The sequence below is a fragment of the Fringilla coelebs genome (genome assembly GCF_963513975.1).
Source record: "Fringilla coelebs genome assembly, chromosome: 12".
Classification (NCBI taxonomy): Eukaryota; Metazoa; Chordata; class Aves; order Passeriformes; family Fringillidae; genus Fringilla; species Fringilla coelebs.
In genome coordinates, this window is record NC_140038.1 from 10,762,321 (window position 1) to 10,789,116 (window position 26,796).

The 26,796-nt window shown below is 39.4% G+C and overlaps 1 protein-coding gene across 2 annotated transcripts; it reads right to left on the reverse strand.

Annotated features, from left to right (window-relative positions):
• Positions 1-242: 242 nt before the first annotated feature.
• Positions 243-25,085, reverse strand: SCG3 (secretogranin III). Of its 2 annotated transcripts, none has more exons than XM_084213539.1 (12): positions 24,821-25,085; positions 24,068-24,120; positions 23,484-23,529; positions 23,179-23,394; positions 22,005-22,147; positions 20,712-20,873; positions 20,221-20,398; positions 18,254-18,370; positions 7,039-7,122; positions 6,310-6,438; positions 4,688-4,768; positions 243-613 (listed from the first exon to the last, which is right to left on the reverse strand). In XM_084213539.1, exons 1-12 carry the CDS (start codon positions 24,903-24,905, stop codon positions 495-497), a joined length of 1,413 nt encoding a protein of 470 aa, XP_084069665.1. In that variant the 5' UTR covers positions 24,906-25,085; the 3' UTR covers positions 243-494. The 2 variants fall into 2 exon arrangements, with proteins under 2 accessions (XP_084069665.1, XP_084069664.1); XM_084213538.1 differs by having other exon boundaries at positions 4,700-4,768; positions 24,821-24,948.
• Between the last annotated feature and the right edge of the window lie 1,711 nt (positions 25,086-26,796).

Genomic DNA, 26,796 nt, shown 5'->3' on the forward strand with positions numbered 1-26,796 from the left:
AAAATAAATGAATATAAAATAATATTAAGATTAATGAAAATTTTAATGGGTAAATTATTTTCAAATACTTTATTTAGAGAACTATGAACTATTTTCTAATAATGCCCTTTACATAGTTGCATCTATAGAAAGCTTGTTGAGTGAAAGCAAAAAAAGTAGCATTAAAAGAAATTTCCATCAGAAATGATTGGTTTAGCTACAAAAGTAAACCAAACATGAACAATAAATCAAAGAGAGCATTACAGAAATATTTACCTTATCAAATAGAAATTCAGTGTCAGAATTTGGTGTTTAGAGTTGATTTGTGAATGTAGGAAAATACCGTATGCAGAAAGTGAATGGAGCACTACAGCTCTTCATTTCTGTCTAGAGTTGTCAGTACAAGGTAAACAGAGCATTTCTAATGATATCCTCAAATTAACAGATCATAAGTCATTGAGCCAGGAGTGGGGGAAACTAGCCTAGATTCCTACAGGTTTGGCAGTCACTAACGATTACAGGCTGCCATAGATGCGTTTAATTACATCGGCCTCTTCCTTGTCCAGGATGCCCTTGTCCACATAAGCATCAGCCTGCTGATCAATGAAATCTCTCAGCTTTGAAAGATCATAGTCTGAAAAACAAGAATTCATTTGCACAATGAGTCATTGCCATTATACTGCTTCACCTAAGAAACAATGTCATTGTAAAGTTATCCAACCAATGCACTTCATTACACATGAAGAGAATTCTCTCTAAGTGCATCCCAGGAAAACATGAAAAACCCCAAAATAGCCGCACAAAGTCTTTTTACACACCATGGTGCTTTTATTATCCAAGAGAAATAATAATCTCTTGCTTTTGATTGATTGCTATCAAATGCTAAAGCAAGAGTATTTTCCAGTCCAGGGACTTGATGTTCTAGTCTGCACAGCAAAAGCTGTTGCACCCTATTATTTTCACAACTGTCTTGGAATCAGAAGAAAGTATTAAATAGACTATTTCCAGTTGAAATCCCAGTAAAATTCCCACTTGCTACCATTGTAGTGGAAATTCATGAAAGCAACTCCCTGAAAATAGATCAAAATAATACAATTATTTACCTTGATACAGAACATAATATTCTGGTTTGAAAACTACTGCAGTGAGCAGCCTTTGTGACAGTGTTAGTGTCAGTTTTTGACAATCTTCCTCTGTCAATCTGCAACAGAGTGCTGTAAGGTCCTTCCTCCTTTTCCAATAGATCAGTGCATCTGTGCAGCCTGATTCACAACATATGCATTAAATAGACTTCTCCTATGCTGGAGAACATCACTATTTTCCATGAAAAGAATTCTACTGCAGAGCAATTTTTCAAATAACATAGAAAGGAAACCTATTGTGTAGTTGTGACTCTGGCAGCACATTCAGTATATTCATATATAAACCCAATAAAGTTTCAGTTACATAATTAGCTGGATAAATGTAAAGCCTAATTTGTTAGAATCAGAAGAACATCAATGTTTTAAATGTTCATACTAAGTTAAATGAATTAGCATCTTTCACAAGAATGAATACATTCTGAATTTTTCAGTATAAATTACTTATTCCACAGACTGAGCCTTCAGAATACATTAAAACTGATTTTGCAATGTCCAATGTATAACATCACACAGCAGTATGTGGAAGAACCTTTTTTCAAACTGTGCATTCTTAACAAAATAGACAATAATGAATTTGTGGTTTTTTAGGTTTCAAAAATTGACCAAAACAGGATAAAAATAGAAAGATATTAAGAACCGAATTGATGCTTGTGATCATTTTTATAAAAGCATCAGGCAATTTCAAATGAGTAATACAGAAAATTTATATTCAACATTCCCCACTCCTGCAGAGGTGTTCTCTCCATATCTGAGTTAGCAGTAATTTTGCCATTTGTTGTACTGAGGTGAGAATTTCTTCTCTGCTGTGTTACTGTCATTACCTAAGAGAATGTAACCTGCTTGTGTCTCCATCCTGTGTGAGGAACAGGGACAAATAGTACTGAGCTATTTTGTAACTGGGATGAGAGATTTTATTCATCTTGACAGAATGAGGGTCTCCATTGAAAGATACCAAGGAATGGAAATGAAGGAAGAACAAATACTAAATTAATTTAATATCCACATTTTTCAAATTAAAATATCTGTGCTTATTTTACTTCTAGAATATTTTTTCTAACTCTAAGATTGTTATGTGGAGATGTGAAGGTTTAATTACTAAACATCCTGTATGGGATTGCAACCATTATGACATTATCCAATTCGGGATAATTTGTATATCTCACAGCAATTTAAATTGTTTTTTTCCTAGAAATTGATAGCTGCCAATTTCTAATACTTACTTAGAATCTATTGTAATTAGAAAAATCAGCTTTGCATGCTGATTCACTGCAACAGCTGCAGCATTACATGGAGCTGTGAAACAGCTCCAGTAAATGAAGCGAGCTCTTATTTGCATATTCAGATCGAGCCATTTCCCATTGAAATTAATGATAGGATTTACTTTCATTTCTAAATGGCTGCTGTTAGTGAGCTGAAGCTCTGAAGTACCTAAGTGTTTGTTGAACAACCCACTCATGCTCTTTGCCTGTATTGGTTAAATGCTCAGCTCTGCAATGGTTTCAAGCATCAAGCCCGGTCTGGGAGATATGAAGGACAGGCCCATGGTGTCTGTAGGTTGTAAACAGGCAAAACAAACTTTGGACACAAAAGGCAATGAGCCCCAAATCCAGGCTTTTGACATGTTTGTCTTTAAATCACCCCAGCCACTCAAGCTTACCAGCCTCCTTAATAGGCAATTGATACTTCCAAACTGCAGAAATGCAAATCAACATTTCCAGGGTTATTAGTCATTGAATGAATAATATCTACTGAAATTCATACAAAATTAAGGACCCACAAACATTTGCTTGAAGAAAACCTAAACCTCTTCAAGGGTATTTGGTGAGTAACCCAATCCATGAGTAGGGCTGGGAAAGTCTGGCCATTTTAATACATGAATTACTTTGAGAATTGCTTTTCTGCCAGCCCCCAGGTGCCAGCTGGAAGTGGAGAAATGATTGATGAGCACAGCAACACCACCTAATCTTGCACTGAAGAAACACTGCAATATATTCATAGTTAGATAAGCTTACCCTGACTGTCCTTCCTTTAACATTGTCCATGGGGAACTGAATTAACATTTTACAAAAATAAAGAGTATGAAAATGCAAAATAAAGATCATGTATCAGAAGAGTAAAAATCCTATTCTAATTTTGTGATAACTTACACTCACTTAAAGGCCTATTTCCATTGCCAGAGGATAATAAAGATAGTTTAGTGCAAATGAAAATCCATCTACACAGATATATATATCTTCGTGCATCCATAGGCAGTAAAACGCTATTGATCTGCAGTCACAGCCATTTTCAGACTGCAGCAGTGCAGAAGAAGGATTACTACAAAGAGGAGTGAGGGGCTGCTCAGGCAGTATGTGGGATACAGAGATATAATCACACATGATGGAGATCTAATTACATCAATGAGTACATTGCTAAACAGAACCATTAATTAAAATTGGCAGGAAAACTCTTGAGCAAATATGCAGCCCTGCTGCTAACTGCTATCCCTGGCATTGTGTGGAAGTGATTTGAGAGATGGGAATGGTTTTTTTAATAGTCTTTCCTATTACAGCTTCTGTACAGCAAAATGAATGTGCTGGGCTGCAGGCATGCACTCATCTCTGAAATGGAATTCATACACACTTCAGCTCACAGAGAGGATGGATAGATGACCCAGGGCTACTCTCATCTCAGATCACCCTCTGCTTGGCTGGTGCAAGAAGGATCCTTCTCGCCAGGCACCACTCATAGCCCAGGGACAGATCCCCCGGCTAGGAACCTTCCCTTCCAGAGCGGGCCATGGCAGAGAATAGGGATTGGAGGGAGGCTGGTTTTATGTGAGAACTTGAGGGAAAAGATGGTATGGAGGAATAAAAATCTGTGAAAAATAAAGGAGAAATTCTGCTGCTGTTCTGTCCCTCCAGCAGCTCTCACACGGCCCTGCCTCCAAGGAAGAGGCAAATGGTGGGACAGCTGGTGAGCAAAGCCTGTGCAGCTGCTTCAGTCACTGCTCCCTTCTACACAGCCTTGCATGTGAGAGCTACAAGTCATTCGAGTTGATTTGGGCAGTAATCCAATGTATTACAGTGCTACTGACATAAGTTTGTATCTCAGCTGTTCCTGGTTATGGAACCAGACTTGTTGCTGTTGGTGCAGGCACGCTAGCCAGATACACCGAGCTCCTCTAGACCTGTCCAGACATCTCATCTACAAAGCCAGAATCAAACATGATGAGCTAAGAAATGAAGCACCAGACCAGGCTGACACAGCTACCTGGTGACAGGCAGAGCACCATGACAGCACATGACTGACTCCCTGCTGGTCAGCCTCTGGGCTTTGTGGCCAGTGGCCATTCGACCCAGTTTATATTAATCTACCTTAGTTCACTATTTATGTTCATTGGCTTAACTTTTACATGACCTCTATTATTTAACTCTAACACCACTAATGACCACTATAATCTAGACAAGCAGAGTTTCACATTACTATTATTTAAGGTATAGCACAAGTTATACAACGCCATATAAATTACTTGCTTTTTAATGCATATGGTGCCCAACCTAAAGTCAAGACCTTTTACTTCATACCTTCTTTGTTACCTTGTTTATTATGTTTTTTCAGCCATTCTATGTTCTTCCGGATTGCTTCCAAATATGCCTCAGATTTCCCTGGAGGAAAGGATGAGAGAGAAATCAAGCACTTACATCAATGATTGATGCAGCTTGCTTAACTGGGTGAAGTTGCTCACAGCAAAGGCAGATTAAAACTATTCTTAGTTTCTGTTTAAAACCTGAGTCCTGTCAAACTCAGTCAGGCAAAATTCCCAGAGATGGTTGCCTGTGCAAGATTAGTCATACACAAACCTAGGAACATGGTTTTTTTGATCTTTATACATAACTTTTGGTGGCATCCACAGAAACTGCATATGTGGATTAAAAACAACCTGTAGCTTTTTGATCATCATAATTGTTCAGCAAAGAAAAAGCTGTTGAGATAGCAAGGAATGACTTAATTAGGGCTGAGAGCTTTCAGTATCAAAACTCCTCCGTACAGTAGTACTAGCAGCATACTGCAAACCTAAAATTGTGATATTTTGGAAAGACAACTTGAAATGTATTTACTGAGAAAAAAGATGTATTCAAATTACCATGATAACTCCTTGTTATAGTTTAACTTTAAAGTGAGGGCTATTTTTGGATCAGAAAGCACACGGGAGACAATTAGTACAGGATTACCTAATAAGGCCCCTAAGAAAATATTCCAGCTAATGGATTTTGAATTCCTAGCTTGGCTGGAGCTTTATTGATGTAATGTTCTTACATTTGTCAGGAATAAAAACCTAGTGTGATTAGTGTGTAGAAGGTACTATTGCCAGCTATGCAGGTCTGCTCCTGTCAGTAAGTGGATACAGTATTAGATACACCCTCATTTTGGAGCTGGGAGTGCAGTAACTTTACAGTAAGTTAAGCAAGGGCATTGCATGATGAGATAAACAACAAATACTGATCCAATTTGAATTTTTAAAAAGCTATTAGGCTGAAGATAAAGGAAAATAACCTGAACCAAACTGAAAAGACAAATCTTCAAGAGACAAGCAAAATGTGTTATCACTTCCTACCAAAAAGTAATTCAGCACATGTCTGTGAAAAATAAAGGAGAAATTCTGCTGCTGTTCTGTCAGAAATAACTGTTCTGACAGAAATAACTGCACTACTGTGCTAGGGTTCTCAGGGAGACACTAACTTACTGTAACGTTTTCAATGTTACATTAAATAGGTTGATTACTGATAACCTTTAACCTCTGGCAGTGGGAAATGTAAATTGTGTCACTGCAGAACTCCTCACTGCCTTGGAGTACCAGCTTGCTTTAACACAAACTATAGAAATCAATGAGCCTGCTCAGATATTGAATATTCTGGCTATCCTGAAAAGCCACAGATGCAAAGAAGCAAAATTTCTTGGTACTACTGCATCAAACTGCATTTCCTATTGTTCTAAAAGGGTCTATGAATTCTGTGAATGTCTGCTCAGCAAGGGATGCAGTGTCATACGTTTAAAACTTGGCAGCTAAGCACACTTCCAAATCAAGCTCTTGTGTGCTGACTCCCAGTGACTACAGACTGAAGATATTTATGCTAACACCATGGAAAATCAATACCAAAGAGAGGAAAAGACTCCAATCACTTGGAGGAAAAGCAATATTCTGTACCTCTGGATTCTTCACTGTTTCCCGCTGCATTTTGGCCTTCATTTTTTGTAGAATCCTTTGAAACTTCATATTCCTTTTCCATTTTAGCTGCTTCTTCCTTTGTACTGTCTGCTTCTTCACTGCTCTTGTCTAAAGAAATAACAAAAGCAAACAATTTTGTATCAAATGTCCAGGAGCATTTCCCAATCACATCAATACAATCTTGGCAAGTAAAGCATTTTGACTGCTGCTCAAGGAAGAGCCTCATTGGAGCCTGTCTCAAGTGGTTCCTAAAGGTCATCTCTACTCCAGACCTCTGGAAGGAGGAATGCTTGTTTCTGCTCTCACAAAAAATAGCTGAATACAGGTGACTGCAATGCAAAGGCACATTTCTTTGTGCAGAGAAAAAAATCTGTGAAATTTGCATTTGCAACATTCTAAGTCAACATATAATGCTTTCTCATTATTATTTTAGCATTAAAAAGCACTGATACAGCTTGCTTTTGTATATGTGTAACATCTAGACTCCAGAGAAGCAGAAGAGAGTGAATATACTTCTCAAAGACTGTGCAATTAAGTGAAAATTTCTCTCTTGTTGTGAACTTAGACAACCAAGCTATGGCTTGGTGCAGGTCCTTGAGAGACTGTGGCTTTAACAAGCAGTCTGGCTGCCAAAGCAATTAGCATACTTTCAACTGAATAGGTGAAAAAAAAGTGTTATTCCAGAAAAGAAAATTGTAGACTAAGTACCTGCTGTTAGTTTTGTCCTGGTTTTAGTGGAAGGGTTCTCAAGCTTCTTCTTTGTCTGCTCAGCTATCATTGTATCTAGGTTTTCTAGAAATCAAGGCAAAACAAAACCAAACCCCAGTTATTCTCCAATGGATAAGATGCAGAATCCATACTACATTTTCCCCACCACCAGTGTGAATGGTAAGTAGAAATCTAAAAGAACAGCCTTCATCCTCCCCCCTGAACAATTAATGCAGAGCCAATGCTAAAAGAACAAACAAATATGCAATATCGATCAATCTTATTAAAAAAATTAACAACTGAATCATGACAATGTGAGTACCAAATAGTGCCAAGATGCATAAAGTCAGTAAAAGTGTGCATCCTGTTCCATATTTCAGTCATGTAAGTCACAAAATACTGATGACTATCTGTAGCAATTTATTCTGATGAAAGCAACGAAAGGCTTTAATTAACTTCACAAAAAAGACAAGACTATGAAATATGTGCTTCATCCTGGTGGGAAAACACTATCCCAAACTGCCTGTGTGTCTCAATTTTATATGGTTTCATTAGAAAAAATGTCTAGTAAAAGGCTTTAAATTGTATTTAGATGAAATAAACATGTAAATTGAAGAGATGAAAACAAATACTTAAGTTGCTGAAGTCAAACATTTACCTGAAAACCAACTAGACAGTCGTGGCCATGTACACAGCTCTAGAAGACTAGAAAATGTATTTCCATGCAAATTTCAGGGCTGAATTAATCTCATTTGAAAGTAAAAGCACCTCTTCATAAAGATGGATGTTTCAGATATAAACATTGTATGATTATGTGGGAAAAAGTCCTTTTGGTACCACACTTGGTAGATATTCAAAATACCGATCACCTACAACCTGCCATGTTTTCTCAGTCATATTATGGATACAGTGTAGAATTTCCCTTCCTTTTATTATATTTAAAAGTTCAGTTAAAAATTGATTCAAAATTTCATACATACTATCTTGTTGGTGGGTATTTTTGAGAGATTTTGTTTTGAAATTTATCAAAATTCCATTAATATAAACAGCTGAAACATTCAGTGTGTGATGTGGGAACTGTGGCAGAATAGATATAATAAGGATAATAATATTTTAAATTATATTTTCTGTATAAGGCCAGTATTTTATGCATCAGCTGGGAGCATTTTTTCCTTTAGAAAGATACTCAGCAGTGAAACCTAAGCAGTAGTTTTTTAGTAAGCATATTTCTCTTTGTGATAGATCACTATAAGCAATTGTGCCTCCCATCTGATGAGAAATCACATAATCCTGTCTGCCTGCATCTTCTGTATTTTCTTATTTACATAAAATTAAAATGCAAGCAGTATTTGTTGGCACCCTGCCTGATTGCACCCTCTCAATTCTACATCACATACTGGTTTTTTTGGGAATATTTTCATTTGGTACATATACCTTTAATGTGATTCCTGACCTTGCCCCATTTGCCCTAACCAAAAGAGATCTGGGCTGTGTTACAAGCTGGATCAGACATCCTGGTGAAATAAAAAACAAGCTAGAATTATAGTGGTAGTATTGATGCCTCACTAATCACTTGATCCAAAGCTTATTGAAAGGACTGTAAACATCCCTTTCAGTTCATTTTAAGATTCTATTTTTCATCCTGGATCAGTACCATACCAGTTTTCCAACAGGAATATAAGGATTTCTCTGTTGCAAGAGGCACAGTTTTCAGGATAAGATTCTTAAAAACCCTTTGTAAACTCAAACAAATAGATTATTCTCCTTCGCTAATTCATGCAAATGCAAAAATGTCACTGATTTTGGAGCTTAATCTGGCATGTTCTATTAAATTAGGCTTAATTTTAAAAAATAAGAGTATTCAAAAATTTAAAATATTACACATATATAAGTGCGTTGATTCTTAAGTGCCTTTCATGTTCTTCCTTTAAAGTGTCTGCATTTAGGCAGCAAGTTTCTATTAGCAGGAAATAAAAAGACTCTACCACCAGATAGATTAATAACCTGCCAAGACATCTTTGGATTTAAATGTCTGACACTGCTGTTTCTGAAAGGTTTTGTTCTGTCAATAGATTGTAGTGTTTAAAAGTTGTACATATATCCACATACAGCATGTGCTACTGCAGGCAATGGGATTCATGGTCCTCCATTATTTATTCACTTCTATAAATAGCATCAGGAATTGTACAGTTTCTCTGAGTCCTTTGATTTGGGTAACAATTTCATGTGAGTTCACTCTCACTCCTTGGTGAGTGCAGAATTGCTGCCCAGCCCCATGAAGGGTAACAAGGCACTGCCAATGACCTGAGCTTTGCCACTGAAGCCAGACTGAATACCATAATCACTGTGTTCCATTTCCAGAGCTTTGTTTTGTCAGTAAAGATGTAGACAAACTTACAAGACAGGCCTTTTCACAGGCACTACATTTGACAAGAGAAGTGGTGAAGTTAGCCTGCCAGCTGGAGGGCACATCAACATGGATCTGAACATTGACAATCAGCTGCATTTCCTGAGTGACAGAGTCCATGTTTGAGGGGCTTGTTTGATGTGCCTACATGTGTACCCTAGAGAGAATATTGCCAGATAATCCCAGCTCTTCCTGAACAGGATTTATTGCTCTTGCTCCGCATCAAAAGTAATGCTTTAACAGCTGGTATTGTTTCAAAACGTGTTTGTACCTGCCATGTGTGGCTGGGCCAGGGCTGAGCAGTGTTTGCTCTGGGTTCCAGTGATGGAGTGAATCATGCTCTGGAGTGAGCTGTGCCTCTGAGCAGCTAAGCAACGCTGTCCTAGCCAGGTCTAACCAGGACTGATCACTTTTCCAGTGTCGTCTCCTGGGCAACCTCATTTGCACAGAGGAAGTGCTCAGAAAGGTACTGACCTTTCCACACTGCTGGCCACTCATTTGAAATGGCACTAATTAAAACAACAGGACAATAACTACTGAGCTAATGGAAGTGACCCAGGCTGGTAAATAGGTCAGTGCACTGGCACAGCTTTCTGCAGAGAGGGATAATCTCCTCATCCAAGCAGATACCTGAGTCACAAGATCTGCTTTCTGCCTTGCCTCACTTTCTAACTTGCTCTTTGATCTGGGATGACTCACTGGAGCATTCAGGCTGCAGGAGGGCTTCTGTTTTGAGTAGGCTTTCTGAGACATCCTAGGTCCAGTTCCTACACTGATAGATGCTCTTAATTCCACCTGAAAATGCAAATTCCCAGCAGTTTTGAAACTCTAAAGTCCTTCAAGTTGGGCATCCAAAAATCTGAACTGGCATAAACCCAGAATGTTTTATCTTTACTCTGGGAGAATGTACTGTAGTAACAACCTCCAAATCCATAGGATACTACATGGATTACTATTGAGAATTAGATTACTTTGTTCTGATTAGAGAGGCAGAAACTAACATACCCATCTGAGTATTTAATGGAATTGGTAATGGAAGCCTGACATGGACCTTTCTCCATAGACAGATTCATGGTGTTTTCCAGACTCTTGCACATTTTCCTGCAAAGGGTTTTTTTTCCAGCATAATTATCCAGTACCTCGGAGGCAGTTTCACATTCTATCCTCACCAAATTGACTGAAGCTGAGATTCTGTGTCATTAAATTGCTACAGAAAGACCTGCTTTGCTGCTCTGTTTTCATGCAGCATAAAAAGACTGTGTTTATTAAAGGAGAAAAGGGATCATCAAGGTACCTAAGATCACTTTTAACACTAGCTAAAAAATTAGTTTACTTAATGAGTTCATAACTCCAACTGCTTCAGCTGGAAAGCTTTGTGCTGATGACTGCTTGTGTGACATGCACATATTTCAGGCATTAAGAAACCACAGTTCTCCTAGGGCTTTTCTGTCTCCTGTTGTAGATGATCCTTAAGAGTTTGCAAGGCCATTTTCCATCTCTGAAAAATCTCTAGACATCTCAGCATTTGCTTGGGACTATTCTATGGGAAGAGTATATCCAGTTAATTCTTTGGACAAGTGCATGTCCAAGAACTGTCAATCTCCATTGGATTTTCCCCAAGGTAGCCAAAAGCAGAGTTTGACCTTCGGTCAGCTATAGCTGCATCAAGCATATGTCACATAAACTACTAAAACTGTGATGAACAAGAGAAATTCCTCCATTGTGGAATTACAGATGGGTCTCAGCCTTGCAAATCTCCTGCTGCTCTCCAACTCCCTGCCTTACATGTCAAGATAGGGAATTTTCTTTCTGAATCTCCCTGTTTGACTGATTTGATGTGACAGAGTGTCTGAAGCCTAATGCTGCCATGGGGAGTGACACATCAGGTGACAAGTCCCAGGTCATGGCATCACTTGTAAAGAGATTACAGGTGAGATGGTCAGAATGATCTGAAATTAGGACAGCAACAGTATCACTTGGCAATCAGGTTAAAAGCAACTCCAAAAGTAAAACACAATTAAATAGATGTGCTTTGAGGTAAACATAGCTCTGACCAAGTCTCCTTTATCATCCTCATTAAATTCCCTACCTCACAGGCTATTTCTCAGATTTATCCTTTTAATATTCTACAGGCATTTCTTTTGCATTACTGCAGGTCTCCTAGAGCTGTGTGGTGCAGTCCTTTGCTAAGCCTTTCCCATCCTGGAGCTGTTCCATGGCCTGTGCCCACATTTTCTGTGTTTTCACAGCATGCCCTTCACAAGCATGATGGTTTGGGACAGAAGCAGCACAGAGCTGCCTCTCCTGCAGGAGTGGGATGGAGTTTTCAATGTTCAGTGACACCTTCTTTACCCCACACCCACATAATCATGTCAAACTTACGGTCTCAGAGCTCAACTGTCAACAGGGTGGCTCTGAATTCAGAAAGTAGGGAGGGGTTTATGGAGCTATTAAATACAGTGAGAAAAAATAAAAGCTTTGCCCTCCTTTAGAAACACCACTTGGGAGGGTGCAAACCCTAGATTTTCAGGAACCAAGCAATATATTTGTCAAATAAGATACTATCAGAAGATGGAGATTTCCATCCAGTTGGGAAAGCACAGAAGAGACAGTGAAGGGAAATGGAGGAAGAGGCAATATATTTGCAAGAAATAACTGCAAATTTAAAGGGCAGACAGTGATAAGCAAAGGAATGAACAGTAAAGTATTTATTTGGATTCTTGAACACATGATTTGATAGTCATGTAATGTGGTGGGAAAAGCAATTAGTAAGGCTAAAACTCTTGGATCTCTCCCAAAACATATCTGAGAAGATTTAGAACCTGTGGATACAAAAATACTCTGCTCTCACACGCAGTGTCACCCTCAGGTGATGCCCAGTTTCCTGAGTTGTGTAGTGGAACTGTGAGGTCACAGACTTTCCACACCACAGCCACTCATTTGTTTTATTATGCAGTGAGACTGAATGGGGGAAAAGAGGAGATAAGATCTAAGTAGCGGAGTAAAAAACCACATTCATGTGTTTATTTAAATGCAAAAGTAGCAGGGGACAGACATGGAGGTGGTTGCAGAAAGAACAGCTATAAAGGTGCAGTGAGATCTGCAATCAATATACTGCCTAGATTCCAGTCTTGCCTGGGGTCTTTGCACACTCTCTGTCCCCACATAATTTTAACTTATCTCTATGCAAATTCATCTTGGGTTTAACTATTTGCATGTACTTCACAGAACCACTGCTGCTCCTCAGTATTCAGCTCACTCTTGCCATCTGAGGTGTCTCTGATTTGTACTTTTCAGATATAGTACAGTATACTGACATCTGTGTGACTTTAGTTCATAAGATAAAAAATAAATAGCAGAGAAAAGAGCTGCCTGAAATTAAATAACTCCCACTGGCAGCTGTATTCATCATTCACATGATAAATACTGGGTAAGGAAAATCACTAAAAGGAAAATTAAGGTAGGGAAAAAATTGTTAAATAATTTAATGTTTATGAAGAAAATTTGCAGTAGCAACAAAGAGACCTTTGGGAAAAAAGGATTTTTTAAAAAGAAAAATATGGTATTATGCATAAATGGTTCCCTTCATGAAATACTGTCAGTGCCCTTCATGGCCCAGGTCAAAATGAACAAAAGTTCCACATGACACTGTCCCTATTCCACTTGCAGCCTCTGGCTCTGCTTTAGCCAGACCTTCCCTCACCCTCTGAAATCACAGTCTGCATCAGGGAGCATCAGCTTATGGTCACAGTGAGGAGAGGAAAGATGATGCCAGTGTGGGCTGTGATCTGCACTTTGCCTCACACTCTTGGCTCTCTGCCTGTTCTTGGCTAGCTGAACAAATATCAGGATCAGATCTTTGGCCCGCAGCATCTGTGCTGATGAGAATGTCAGGCATTAGTCACATTATTCACACAAGTTCTCCTCTCCCAGGAAAAGGCCAGATTGTGGCTACTGTGCACTGACATCCAATGGGGAAATCACAGAGCTTTGCCTTCATCAGAAGCGGAGCTGTGGGAGGTACCAAGAATGAATCCGAGAGGCTCAACAGCTATTTCATATTCCTTAGTGTGGAGAGGCAGGGACACGTCAAAAATCAACACAGGAGACTTTCTGCCTCTTTTCCTTCTCCTCTCACACAGGCTGTCTGCCTAAAAGACAGTATTGTAGTAAAACAACATCCCAGCTGGTCCTTAGGAAAGGACCAGACTAATGAGAGCTCGTACTCTCCAGCAGAGCTCCCCACGAACAATCCATCTCCCAGTGCTCCTGGGTCCTGCAGCTTGGTCCTCTCCCCTGCTGGCCACAAAGAACAAATGATGTGAGGGTGGAAAAGGTAAACAGAGACATCTGTTCATGCCCATTTCCAACTAACACAGTCTCCTACTCAGTCACGGGGGACAGTGTGGGTTCTGACAGTGAGTCAGAGCCAAAGGGAGAGGTGTGAGAGGTGGCTTTGGTTTGGTCTAGGGAAGAAGGCAGCTGTGACTCAAACACTGCACTCTGATCAGCTGCAATGATTTCTCTATTTCCCTCCTAAATACAAGGGGGTTTGCTCCTCAACCAGTCTGCTGTGGGCTGTGTTCTACACTGTGACTCCAGTAGACTAAATTTTCAGTAGTCTTTTTACCACAAGGAGGTAAAAAGTGGGATCCCCTTCAAATAGAGCAAAGCTACAGAGTTCTTAATTTTCTTCCCAGTCCTTTGCCCCTTTCTTTTCTCCAATTGTGGAAGATACAGTATTTCTCTATCTCACAGATGTGACATAGAGAAGTACTGATGGCAAAAGTTTGTGCCACATGTGCTAGTCAATAAATGAGAACTCCACACAAGGCTACAATGTGCACATAACTAATCTGCATTTTTAGGGCAATAGTTTATTGAGTAACATATTTTTCACTTGGTTGGGGTGGCAATGAATACATTTGCTACAAATCTACTCTCGTAAACAGCACACAGCAGGAGAATATAATTAATCTACTGTGTACAAGGATTCATATATACACACTGGTGTCTCTTAAGAATTTGTCCATCATCTCTGAAAGCTGTATTTTTTATGGCCCCAAGCCTCTAATTGCAAATATTTCCTAAAATGGTTCTAAAAATCACTCATTATTTTGGTCTTATTAGTGGGAGATGATTTACAACAGTATCTGAACAAACCGGCTGAAACCATTTGTTCCTGTTTCTAAGCTGACAACAATATTATTAAAATAAATCAATTACAAAACTATAGTTTACATAATTACTATAAATAGAGCTTTTATCAAGATGGTAGAGGACTGATACGCTTTAATTTTAAAACTAGTTAGATAGTCTGGCATATACAGGGCAAATCACCTGTCATACAAAAAATTCTTTGTGTGGTGTAAATGAAGATTTTCTTTAATATTTATCTGGTCTGTGATAGATGGCTTTGGTGGAAAGGCTATCAGAGCGAATCTCCACCATCATGTTACTCAACAGACAGAAGGAGAATGAAGGAAAGTGTGATATAAGTCACAAACTAATATTCCAACAGTATCTGTGCAATGCATGCCTTGTTGTGCTCTGCTGAAATCAGTGAGTTTTGCAATTGGCTCAAACAGTTCTTTTTCTCTTGAAGCACTCAGCACTGTGAAGGATAGTCCCTTCAGTTGTGCATGGAGCATCAGATATTTATGCATCAGTATCAGCTATTTATGCAATATAAATATTATGAGTGCCATGAATAATGAAATATTTTATGCTGAATCAGTAATAAATCATCTGAAAGCCTCCTACTGCTTTCTGCTGGTCACTATATGGGAGAGTTCCAACACTTCCACTCCCCTCTGCCACTGCACCCTTGCCAACAGCAACATCATTTCAGTAACTGTCCCAAGCCCTTTCCAAAACTCAGCTTGTTCAGGGAGAGCAGCTTGTACCTCTGGAAGGCTGGGGCAAGCAAGAAGAGTTCAGCTGTTTGGGGAGCTTTTGCTGGATGCTGCCAACACACCCAAAGGGGGCTAAATTAATACTACAGTTTGATCTAATTCATGAGCTACTTGTGCTCCTGAGATCCTGTGTCACAATTTACTGCCTTAAGCTTTCTGTGCCAAACAATGTTTGTCCGTTCTTTTAACTGCAAAAATGATTTTAAAGCGGCTTTCAATATTCAGAGGGCAGATGGTCTTTCTAGAAAGATTTCTGAAAGCCTTTGAACAGGCTAGAAATATATAATGAGGCTTTCACTCCACAGAAAAATTTGCCTTCTCTAACAGCAGAAAGTAAAGAGTGATAGAAAATTGTGGCATTTTGCCACATCAGGATAATTATCAAATAAGGTGCACCTCAGCTGAACACACATTTTCTATCAGTTTGTTACAGTCTCTTAATGCTTCCAGAGCTATACTTTCTGAACATATACTGTAAAAGGTAGGCATTACTTTTTCTCCTGATTCATATATATAAATATGCTGGTCTGGGCTTTCTGTATTCTGTTACAGATTACATTTAGCATTTGGAAAGATGTTAAATATGCATTACATAATATTGAATATATGTATTTAAAAAAATAAACTTATTCCTTGTGTTTCCATGTACGTGCATCTGTGTTTTTCTTGCACCACACTGCAGCTAGACCCTTTGTAACTTTAGATAAACCCAATAACATCAGTCACTGCTGCAGCAAAATACTTTCCCCTAGAGTAATATACAATGATGATGACATAATGCTGTGGTTTCCAAATCCCAAGCCAGCTGTTACTGGTATATGCATTCAAATTCACTGTCTCTGCACCTCTGTGACAGGCAAAAAAGCTGCACCTTGTGACTTGATTCAGTAAATGATTTATCATTTTGAATGTATAATTCAGAGGCTTAGCTTACGCATGGCTTCAGTCACAGAGTGGGGAAAATTAATTTAGGCAGTTTCCTACTGTAATAAAATGGAGAGAGGATGTAATCCATCTGCACAGACCCAGTAGGTATTTTCCACCAAGCAGCACAGAATCTGCTCACTGACTGGGGAAACAACAAAACAGCTGTCAATTTTTTCCATTGATTCTTCTCTCTGACAGGTATTCATACTAATTCCTTTATCTGCTATAAATAAGCACAGCTGTGTATCAATCCCCTAATCAAAACTGCACCAAGGTGCACAGTAGCTATCCAGCTGTTACAGACTATAGAACTTTCAGTTCAGTAAGAGTGGCAATAAAACTGCTGCCATGCTTAAGGATAGTGCAAGAAGCTAAAATGCTCCTGTGGATTCTCTTCCTCATTATTTGAGAGTATAACCTCAATAAATGAAGGTCAGCTTTAAAACAATTTCTCAACAGCAAGTCTAAAAAAAGAATACCACAGAAGCAACCTGAGAATCTATGAGAAAGCTTTTTCCACTACAGTAAGTTGCTTTGATGGAGCACAAAAATCCATCTCTGCATAAATCCCTCATTTGCAAGGCAGAGTCTGGATACATCAGTTGATAGTCTTACTTTAAATCCAGACTAAATCAGACCTCTTAAACTCTTAACCCAATCCTTGCCTTCTGTACTACGTCATCAAGGCAATTTGTTTCCAGGGTTACAGTATCTATTTGCTCAAACAAAAGTCAATGTGAACAACTGCCCTGAATTTTAGCAGGAAAAATGCTTTCCTAGTGCAATTCCATTATCTGCATGGTCTTGCATCAGGGATGAATTTAGCCTGTTAAGTTTTGGCGATGTCTAATCAAGCCATAGTATCTTCATTTCTAGAATGACACTGAAACCACTGTGCTTAAAATCAACCATTTCTTTATGTACATTTTCTTTAGATGTACTGGCAGACAGAGAAATAAAGAGCTGGACTGAGGCATAAGTTGTCCAAATATTCCAAAATTCAAGGAGATTTCTTGGTCAGATCATGAATTCTTTAGAGAAGAGGTGCAATCATGCACTGAATGTGAGTCATGATTTACTGGATCTTTTGTAGGCAGGTAATTGATAATCGATCCATATAGTTACAATTTCATCAATCAAGTATCTGCAACGTAGAAAGACTTTTGCCAGTCCTCTCTCTGTGACAGGCTGATTTATGAAACTGAGAAATTTCCCTGATGCAAACAAAAACTTTTTAGACTAATGCAGATCAGAAATACTTCAGAAAAATGAAAGAGTTGAGCAGTTTGTACCGATGACCCCTTCTTCTGTAGGTCAGCATGTTTAACTAGACAGCCTACAGTGAATAGAAGACAGTTTGTCAAAGCCAGGAAAGGTGTGTGAGACACAAACCAGGCCATGCCAAATTGCCTCTCCAGGAAATGCTAACAATTTTACAAAACCTACATATCCACAGACTCTAAAATGGATCCAGAAAAGAGCACTTCAAAATCTGCTCCTGTGCCAGGATGTAACACGCTTCATAGATGGAAGGAGTTTTACTTGATGGACAAACTTAGCATTAGGTCCCATCTAGTTCAGCTACCTGCAGCGAGAGATTAAAGCAGTTGAAGTGCTGGATTATTTCTGGGAAATGCAGAATCCACTTTAATAGAACAGAGAAAACCCTAATATTCCCCTGACATAAAGTAATTGAAATAAATTGTGCTTCACAGATACAAAAGTGTAATAATACTCTACATGCATATCTGATATATTACCTTTCCTTCATTAGATGGAAATATTAAAGCAGTATGGAGTTGAACATTGCTGTAGGGAATGATCAATAATTTAAAAGCTTTAGCATTTTCAATGAACAAATCTGAAACAGGTTTCATAAGAGCAAGGAAGATCAGAAGATAATTATCACTGCTGGGAGAGGAAGAACACACCATTAATAACAGTTGTATAAAGTATGTACTCTCACCAAGATAGGAAACTCCTTCTTCTGGTGTGATTGTTCCATATTTAACCATCATCTTCACAAAATCAATCAGGGTTTTCATGATAGTTATCAAGGTCTCTTTCTCTTTTGTCTCTGTCTCTGTGTGAGGGGATGAAGCAAAACTAGTCAACCTTCAGGCAACTTGGAAAAACTGTTCTGCAAACTGTGCAAAATTCATGCATCAAGAATGACCTACTCATTAAAAGAGAAAATGCTGTGCTGGATTAGAATGAGAATGTACATACACGTTTCTTTTTAAGCTGTCCCTGCAAGGTACATACTTTAAAACATCAGGGGTAGGTTCTTCTTGATAGCTTTTTGTCTTGAGAGGCTGTGTCATTGGCTTGGAAGGCCAGTGGTATTAATTCCATTTTACAGCTAAGAACACTAAGCACAAAAAGATGGAATGATCTGACAGTTCAAACTGATGTTTGGAGGGCAGATGTAGGTAGAGTTTTCTAGAGTATGTAATTTTCAATTTATTTGCTTGAAAGTATTTAGTAGATCAGTCTGGCTCTGTATGAAAGAGATCTTTTCTCCTACAAGATCCATGGGTTCAATGACAAAAATATGAAGTGTCCCAAATGAGATTGTTACTTGGACAAGTCCATGACTTGCATACTGGGACAACAAAGCATTACGTGGCTGGGAGGATCATGACTTCAGAAAAGGATTCCATTAAAATTTTTTTTTATATAAATAATCAGGTTTTGCCCACACTTACCTGCTTCTTAGCTTTTCTTTTCCCACTGTGTTTTATGTGCTGAACAATATTACTGCTATTTCTGCATCAGCAGTGTGAAACTCCCCCATGACAGTCACACAGGCTTTCCCCACTGCCCAGGCTGTCACTGAAGGACCCAACAGAGGCAGGGGCACTGTCAGTCAGGGACAGTCAGAAACATACTCCCAACCTTGGCAAAGGGCCAGCCACTCTGGAGAGCTGCTGAACAGGCTTTTTATTGCTGCCTGCAATTTAACCCACAGCTGTAGGATGCAACTGAATCCTCTCCTCCAGCCCGATACAATCTGACAGGTGAACACATAAAGCAGGAGATGTGCAGCCAGTGGACCTGGTTTGTTTGCTTCATAACCTGTTAAACCCAACATGCCTGCCTGTATTGTGAGTAGAAAACAGAGGAGAACTAGCATGCAGAATTGCCATGGGAAAATTAAACAGAACAGGAAGAAGAATTCAAAATTTGTCGATTGGACTTGAGCAAAACATGCCCTCAGGTTTTTCATTTCAGCTCTCCACTCAGGTGCACATGGGGACAATTTGAAGCAATTATTAATGCTCCTGCAGGACAAGGGATCTACAAAATACCACCCTCCCCCATCCCTCCAAAAGTTAGTGTGTGGCTGCAGAGAGTGGGTGTGTGTAGAGGGTGATGACACAGGGAGTGGCAAGGAGCCACAGTCTTGCCTGCAGTAACTGGAAGCTGTGATGTCCAGCACCGGAATAGGAAGAGACTGCAGGGCTTTCACTGCAATAAACAGCAAACCTGTGGTTTGTGGAAAGGCTGGGAGGCTCACACTCATTTACTGGTACCATCACTGTGAGGATTCTACTGTGGCTTACTCGTATCTCTTGGCTTAGAAGACATGGATGTTACTGGAAAGATCTCCAGGGAAAACCATTTGCCAGCTTTTCATCATGTCCTTACAGGAATTAAAAGAATTCGGGACTTCTGAATCACACAGCACAAGAAGGGAAGGGCTGTCTAGACCACACTCTTTGCAGTTCTGAGTGTTGTTCCTGCCAGTGTTTTGCCATCAAAATCACTAATCAAATTAGTTTCTGCTATGTATCTTACAGAACATTTTCAAAGCACATGGTCTCTCGCAACTGGGGAAGCTGTGGGGAAGAGACAAGAGGAAGAGGAAACAGAGAATCTTAATTCTTAAAGTTTTTTCCTAACATTTCTGTAACCACATGACAAGCTCACCTGAGTTAAGACTTTTTAATAATGCATAAAAATTTGGAAAATACTGGAGGTCTTCGAAATTATCTTCAGAAGGCAGCTCATTTCTTCTTTCCAACACATTAGATGAGGACCACGTGTTATCCAGTGTATCATCAACTTCTCCATTAATGAAACTATCCTGATCAGATTTGCTTGGGGTCTCCACATAAGACATAATAAAAAAAAATAATCTTTAAGCACATTGGTTTGGATGATAGAGTTAGTAGAGCAAAAATTTCTATCACAACCTCATGCTAACATTGTCCTAATTGCAAGGTGAAGACTATAGTATTTTCTCAGTTATTTCAATTGACATCTGGCTTAAATTTTAAAGTAACTCATGATTCTTTTTTCTATCAGACAGAATTTCTTTAAGAACACCTCCTCTTTCCAGATTGAACTAACTATTCCCTGAAGAGCACAGTACTAGTATCATTTGGCAAGCAAGACAAAATTATTGGCTAAGAAATTACCATTCTCTCCTGTTGCTTTTCTTTTGTATCACTATCTGCTCTGCTGGCAGGGTAATCAAAATCTTCAGACTCCTTCTCACGATCCTTTGCTTCATTTGCAATTAGCTGCTGTAAAACCTCTGCCACTTCATATTCCAGGGTATAGGCCTGACTCTCTGTGATCTGTTAAAATATTTGTGCAGAGTACTTATAATATACTGTGCTTTTTCCAAATCAAACATCAGTATGAAACCTGATATCAATATGAAAATAGGTTGCTGTATGTTTGCTTCAAAGCTGAGCATAGCCAAATGAGGTGTAATACCTGTGTGTACATATAGACATGTAAACATGTGTACATTTATAACACTTCTATACATATATACATAGAAATGCACATCTAATCTGTGTGTACATATAAACCCCACCCAATCACACATACAGCCTTCAAACCAAACCTCTTTAGGACTTAACACAGTGGAGTGCAGCTTGAAAGATGGAGCTGCAAGTGTTGCACCTCCCTATATGTGTGTCCATGTGTGTGTATATAGAAACACATTTGCTCTGCAACACATCTATGGGCAGTTGAATAATTACAACAGAATTCAGTAATACAGAATGGGAAAAAAGCAAACAGCTTTCTATGATATCATTAAAATGCTTTCTCTTTGCTTCATAACAGCTGTCACTTGAACAAGAACTCTCCCAGCAGCTGTCCCACAGCTCCCTCTGTAATCAGTGGGGCGCAATACTCAGCTGCAAAATCTAGTGCTCAAAAGATAAGGTGAGTATTTTAAAATATAAAGATCCCAATGGCAATGGCTAAAGCCATTGAGACATTCAGAGGTCAGAGACAAATCCACCCTTCCTAAAAATCAGTAATGTAAAATATCCTCAACTAGCCAGCAACATTATGTGTTTGCTGATGACAATAATCAGCATTAGGTGGATAGGAATGAGCTCAGACCTTTTCCCCCTTTAAGTATAGAAGAGAAATTAATAATAAAAAAGTACTCAGAGAAAATCAGAAGAAAAAAATAAAGGAAGAATGAGGGCAGAGATGGGAGGAGTACAATCAGCGAATGCTTTTTCAACATCAGAAACATTCTGCAGTTTGGCCTATTTTGTTGCAAAGACATCAGAGGAACAACAATGTTATTGCAGAGCTCAACCAGCAAGCCCAAATAGCTCTAGAAATTTGCTTAGACCCTGAGTCCCACTCGCTTCAGACAAAATGTGCATCTGAATTGTTTTCAGAAAGAGCATTAATCCAATCCAAAACACAGTTAAATGATGATTTCCCAAGATACTTACTAGCCCCAGATTTAGAAGTTTTGAAACAATCTTGTCAAACACTCCTCTGTCATTTTCCTCATAAATTCTTGCAGCAATTTTTTGAACAATGTCTTCAGCAGTTAAAGGAGTGCCATCTAATTGATGGAGACCATCTGGATCATCTGAAAGGATTACAGTTTTACTGTGTGCTGACCATCCTAACTCATTTAGATTAAACATCTCATAAAAAAATATCTGCCCACATCTTTTTCTCTTCAGAACAAAGCTGCATTTTTAGATACATTAGGAATATACTTCGATACACACTTTGCAAGCCATTAAATCAGTCACAGGGAAAAGTTCCTTGTGTCAATTTTACACATCTGAAATATATCTTTCTGAGTGGCTCTTCCGAAAGAGCAGAGATGAACTTTCGGGGCTTCCTCTCCTGTTTATAGAAAATATTGGTAGAATTTCTATATCCACTTATTCGTGTCTTCCTGGTACCTACTTTCATTGTATGGCCACTTAAATCAAAACAGTTCATTACAATAGCACATAATCTTGTTTGAATTTCAACAAATTCACTTTAAATTATGTAATTGTTACCTATGGCAAATAATATCATCGTGACAATGGGAGAGGGAACACAATGAGTGAGCTTTGGTCTATGATCAGCATACTTTGATATAATTAAAAATATCCTGAGCTAAATGCTGTTTACAATTCTCAGAAGACTCACTTAAACTACAAGTCAATTAACTACTCCTGTAGCAAAGGCAAGTATTCTTTGGCCTTTGGTAATTTCTTCTAGGTTTGTGATTATGAGAATTATCTAAACTGCTCATAATATTTGGAATAAATATATGTGATTTAGCTGCATATAGAAGTGCTTCTTCCTCACAAACCAGAATAAATATATTTTCATCCAAAAATATGTCCCATTTTCCTTCCATCAAATTTAAATTGCTAAAAGACATTACAAATTACACAATTAGACTTTCCTCCATGGAAGTCTGCTAAAATCAAAGCAATTCTTTTGTACTGTGTTTCAATAACCTAACTGTAATACAAGCTTCCACAATTGGAAATAATTGAAACTGCACTCCAGTAACAAACAGAGCTCATGTTTAGTGGTGAATGCAACATTCATGAAAGCAATCAGTTTGCAAGAAAAATCTAACCCAGAAGTCACTGAAAGATTATGGAATACCTTGGAATTTATAATCCAGCCCACTTTTAGTGGAGTCATAGTCATCCACAAGCCTGCGGTTCTTGGTGGAGTCTGCATCATCAATGGCCACTTGCTGTTCATACAAAGAGCTTCTAATTGACTCCCTCTCCTTCTCATGCCTTTCTCTTTCTGCTACTGATTTGAGCAGGTTCAGGTCATCAACAAAGGAATAATTCCTGAACTCTGGCTTGTTTTCTGGAAGATATATCAATATCAACATAAAATCTTATACCGCTTTGATTGCCATTATGAATATTGTTATTAAACAAGGAAAGATATTTTACCTGTGGGAGCGATTTTCCTATTCTTGTCTGCCTCAGCTTCAGCAATCTAATATACAAAAATAAAGCACACAAAATAGCAAACAGGTAGAAGGAATAAAATGTGTGATCTCTTGATTTATCAGTATTAGCAGAGGGCTTAATGCCTGATTTTCACTCTTAGTAAGAAGTTTGCCTGAATGAGTAGAACGGGAATAGGCACGAGAGACTTTCATCAGTACCACCCACCTTCTGATCAGAACCAGACATTATGAGAAGCTGCATTTTAAGAAAAATGCAAGTTACAATTTCCTTCTTCATTCCAAGCTCATGCTACATTCCCAAAGGATTTCAATAGACAGGCACATCTGTGAGCTGTTGGAGCTAACAGCCTGCTTTTAGAATGCTGGACAGCGAAAGTCTATATGCCATTTAAAAAAAAATTATTGAAACCCTATTTTGTATCTAACCCCATCAAATATCACTTTATTGACAAATCTATTTTTTACCTATTCATGATATTCATGGATCCAGTACTGGAAGGCTAAAAATATTTACAGGAATTCCACAAAAAAAAAAAAAAAGCAAATATGTTTTATTTCACTCACCTGTTCTTCCAAAGGTCTTTCTACACTTAATTGTCTGTTGTGTATAGCTTTATCTAGAATAAACACACACACACACATATATATATACTCAGTTATATGATATATGCAACTACAAAGAGACAGGACATTTTTCCTTAATTTATAGTTTTCTCCAGTGCAACATGGTGTCTTAATAGGATGCCAACTGCATCCTTTTTTTTTTCTTGCAAAAAAAATACATTTCAGTGTTCCTAGAAAAATGGGAACACAATAAAAAAAGTCAAACCTTTGAACAAAGCATGACTGGGGAAGAGGGAGAGGTTCTGCAGCAGACAGAAATACAGTTATAGACTCAGCAACCTCTTTCCGATCAGAAAACTCACGAATTGGGGAAAAAAGTGCTGGAGGAGATTGACTAAAATAGCAATAATCGGATTGGCACAAGCAAGAGATTAAAAATCTCCTCCATCCAGAATGCGGCGGGAGACCGGGGGAAGCCAAGACTTGTGCAGACACTGATGCAGAATGGATGGAAACATCGCTTGGACAAGACGGAAAAAATTCGGAGCTCTTCCCTCTACCAACACCTATCCCTTCACTTTAATATTAGATTGCAGCTTCAGTGATCGGTGCCTTGCACCAGGAATATTGTCGCTTTAGGATCTCATTGCTTTTAGCCAAGTGGAAGGAAAGTTTTGACCATCCTCTACGTCTATCCCGCAGAACTTTCCCCATCCGCGGCAAAGGGCGAGAAGGCTCGGGGCGGGCGCTTACCTGTGCCCGCGGGTTTGGGGAAGCCGTGCCCGCGGCTCGCCAGCAGCGCCAGCACCTGCAGCGCGACGGCCAGCCCGAGGAACATGGTGCGGCCGCGCCGCCCGGGCCCGCCTCGCTCCGGGAGCCGCCCGCGGGAGCCGCCCGGCCCGGCGGGCGCTGTCCGGCCCGCGGTGCTGAAGCTCGGGGAAAACGCTGCCCGGGGCTCGGCCCCTCGTCCCCGCGCCCGCAGAAATGGTCGAGCCCGGCCCCGGCGGCGGCCCCGGGCACGGGGAGGAGCGGGGGGCGGGCCGGGCCCCGAGCATGCGCGGGCCCCTCGCCCCGCGGCCGGGCAGCGCCGGGCCCGGGGCGGCGGCGGCTCCGGAACGGCCCCGGCGGCGCCCAGCGGCCCCGGGAGGCTGCGCTCACAGCCGGGCGCAGGGCGAGCGGAACGTCGGTCCCGCACGGGCCGCCTGTGAATCGCTGCCTGTCATCTGCTCAAAGCCTCTCCACGGGGCTGAATTACACAGCGAAGGCACAGCCGGCCGTGACACTTCTTACGACAAAGAGAGGACGTGGAAAGTGTAATTTTAGCACATCCTGCTCTTTAAAATTTAGGATTTAAAAAAGCAGAAGCACAAATGACAATAAGCATGTAGGGTATTTCTGAACGTTTTTAATATTAAAATTTAGCCCTTGTAGACGCAGAACACCAACAAATCCCCGGGGATCGGTGGAAGACATTTTCACCAGTGCGCGGCTGAACAAAGGATTGCAGCGGCAGCTCTTTTCAGAGCTACAGAAGCTGCTTCCAAAAGAAATCACAGTGTTCGTTCTTCAGAAAAGAGCTCATAATTCTGTAGTCACAAATGCACGCACTCAGGGAGCAGACGAAAATACTTAAACGTTAGAATTGTCAGTTCTTTCTGACTGCTAAAAATGGCTAAAAACTCTTATTTGAAGAGATGAAAAGGACCAGTGCTTTCACAAGTTAAAAGCAGGAACACAGCCCAACTGTTCATTCCTTTATTAATGAATATATACACAGCACTATAGCATAAACTATGAAGAACACACAAAAAAGATAAGAGAATGATAATTAATTTAACCACAAGCACTAAAAACAATTACATTTTTTTTGCCTTAGCAGCCACTGTATATTATAGTCAAGCCTTTGCATATAATTTAGATAAAATGATGCTCTAATTTACATCAGATTCACTTCTATAAATTGTTCTTCAACATCCAGAGCAATGAAAATAAATTCCAGAAATGTACTGATAGCTTCAGAATCCTCACTTATTATCAGGCTTGGTAATTCTTGGAGCTGAGCCAGAGTTAGGAATTGTAGAATATTTTGGATAAAAACCTTTTAAGCACAGTTGCATATAAGAAGAAAACAGCCTTATTTACGCATTGCTTGGTGACCTACAAGGAAAACTATTATAATAAACAGATCCTTCATTTTAGAAGCAGAGAAGATAAGCAGCTTTCACAAGGAAGTGTAGAGTAACCTCCCCTGGCATCTTCAGCAGATGTGTGTGTACACCAACAGGAACCTCAAAACTACAGAATAAGCCTGATAAAGAAAAATTAAAAGATCAGTTCTTACTTTAATGTAGTTTTATATTCCATCCCAGTCTGGAATTAATTCAACAGTTCATTGCCTGTATAATGTTCTCAATGTGACAAAAACATGGACTTTGTCTCCAGGTACCCTTCCTGATGTTTATTTCCATTCCACTGAAACATTTCTCACAACGCATCCACGTTTTCTAAACGTGCATCCATTGCTAAGACTCTACACATTTCTCACTCAGTCAAAACCACTGAACAATACAAAAGCAGTGAATATTTTAAACTTGCTGAAAGGAAGTCTGTCTGTCAAGCAGTGAGACCGGAAAGGGAGCTCTAATTAGAGACAACAGCATGAAGAAGGTGCAGGTCAAAACCATGCCTGTTTATGTGATATATCCACATATGGCTTTTGGGGTATAATG

Coding starts and splice junctions, on each gene's coding strand:
- SCG3 (XM_084213539.1), bottom strand. CDS start 24,905: ATGTTCCTCGGGCTGGCCGTCGCGCTGCAGGTGCTGGCGCTGCTGGCG. Junction 23,395..23,483: donor TAGGAAAATCGCTCCCACAG/GTAAAATATCTT, acceptor TATATCTTCCAG/AAAACAAGCCAGAGTTCAGG. Junction 614..4,687: donor TAAACAAGGTAACAAAGAAG/GTATGAAGTAAA, acceptor CTTGTTTTTCAG/ACTATGATCTTTCAAAGCTG.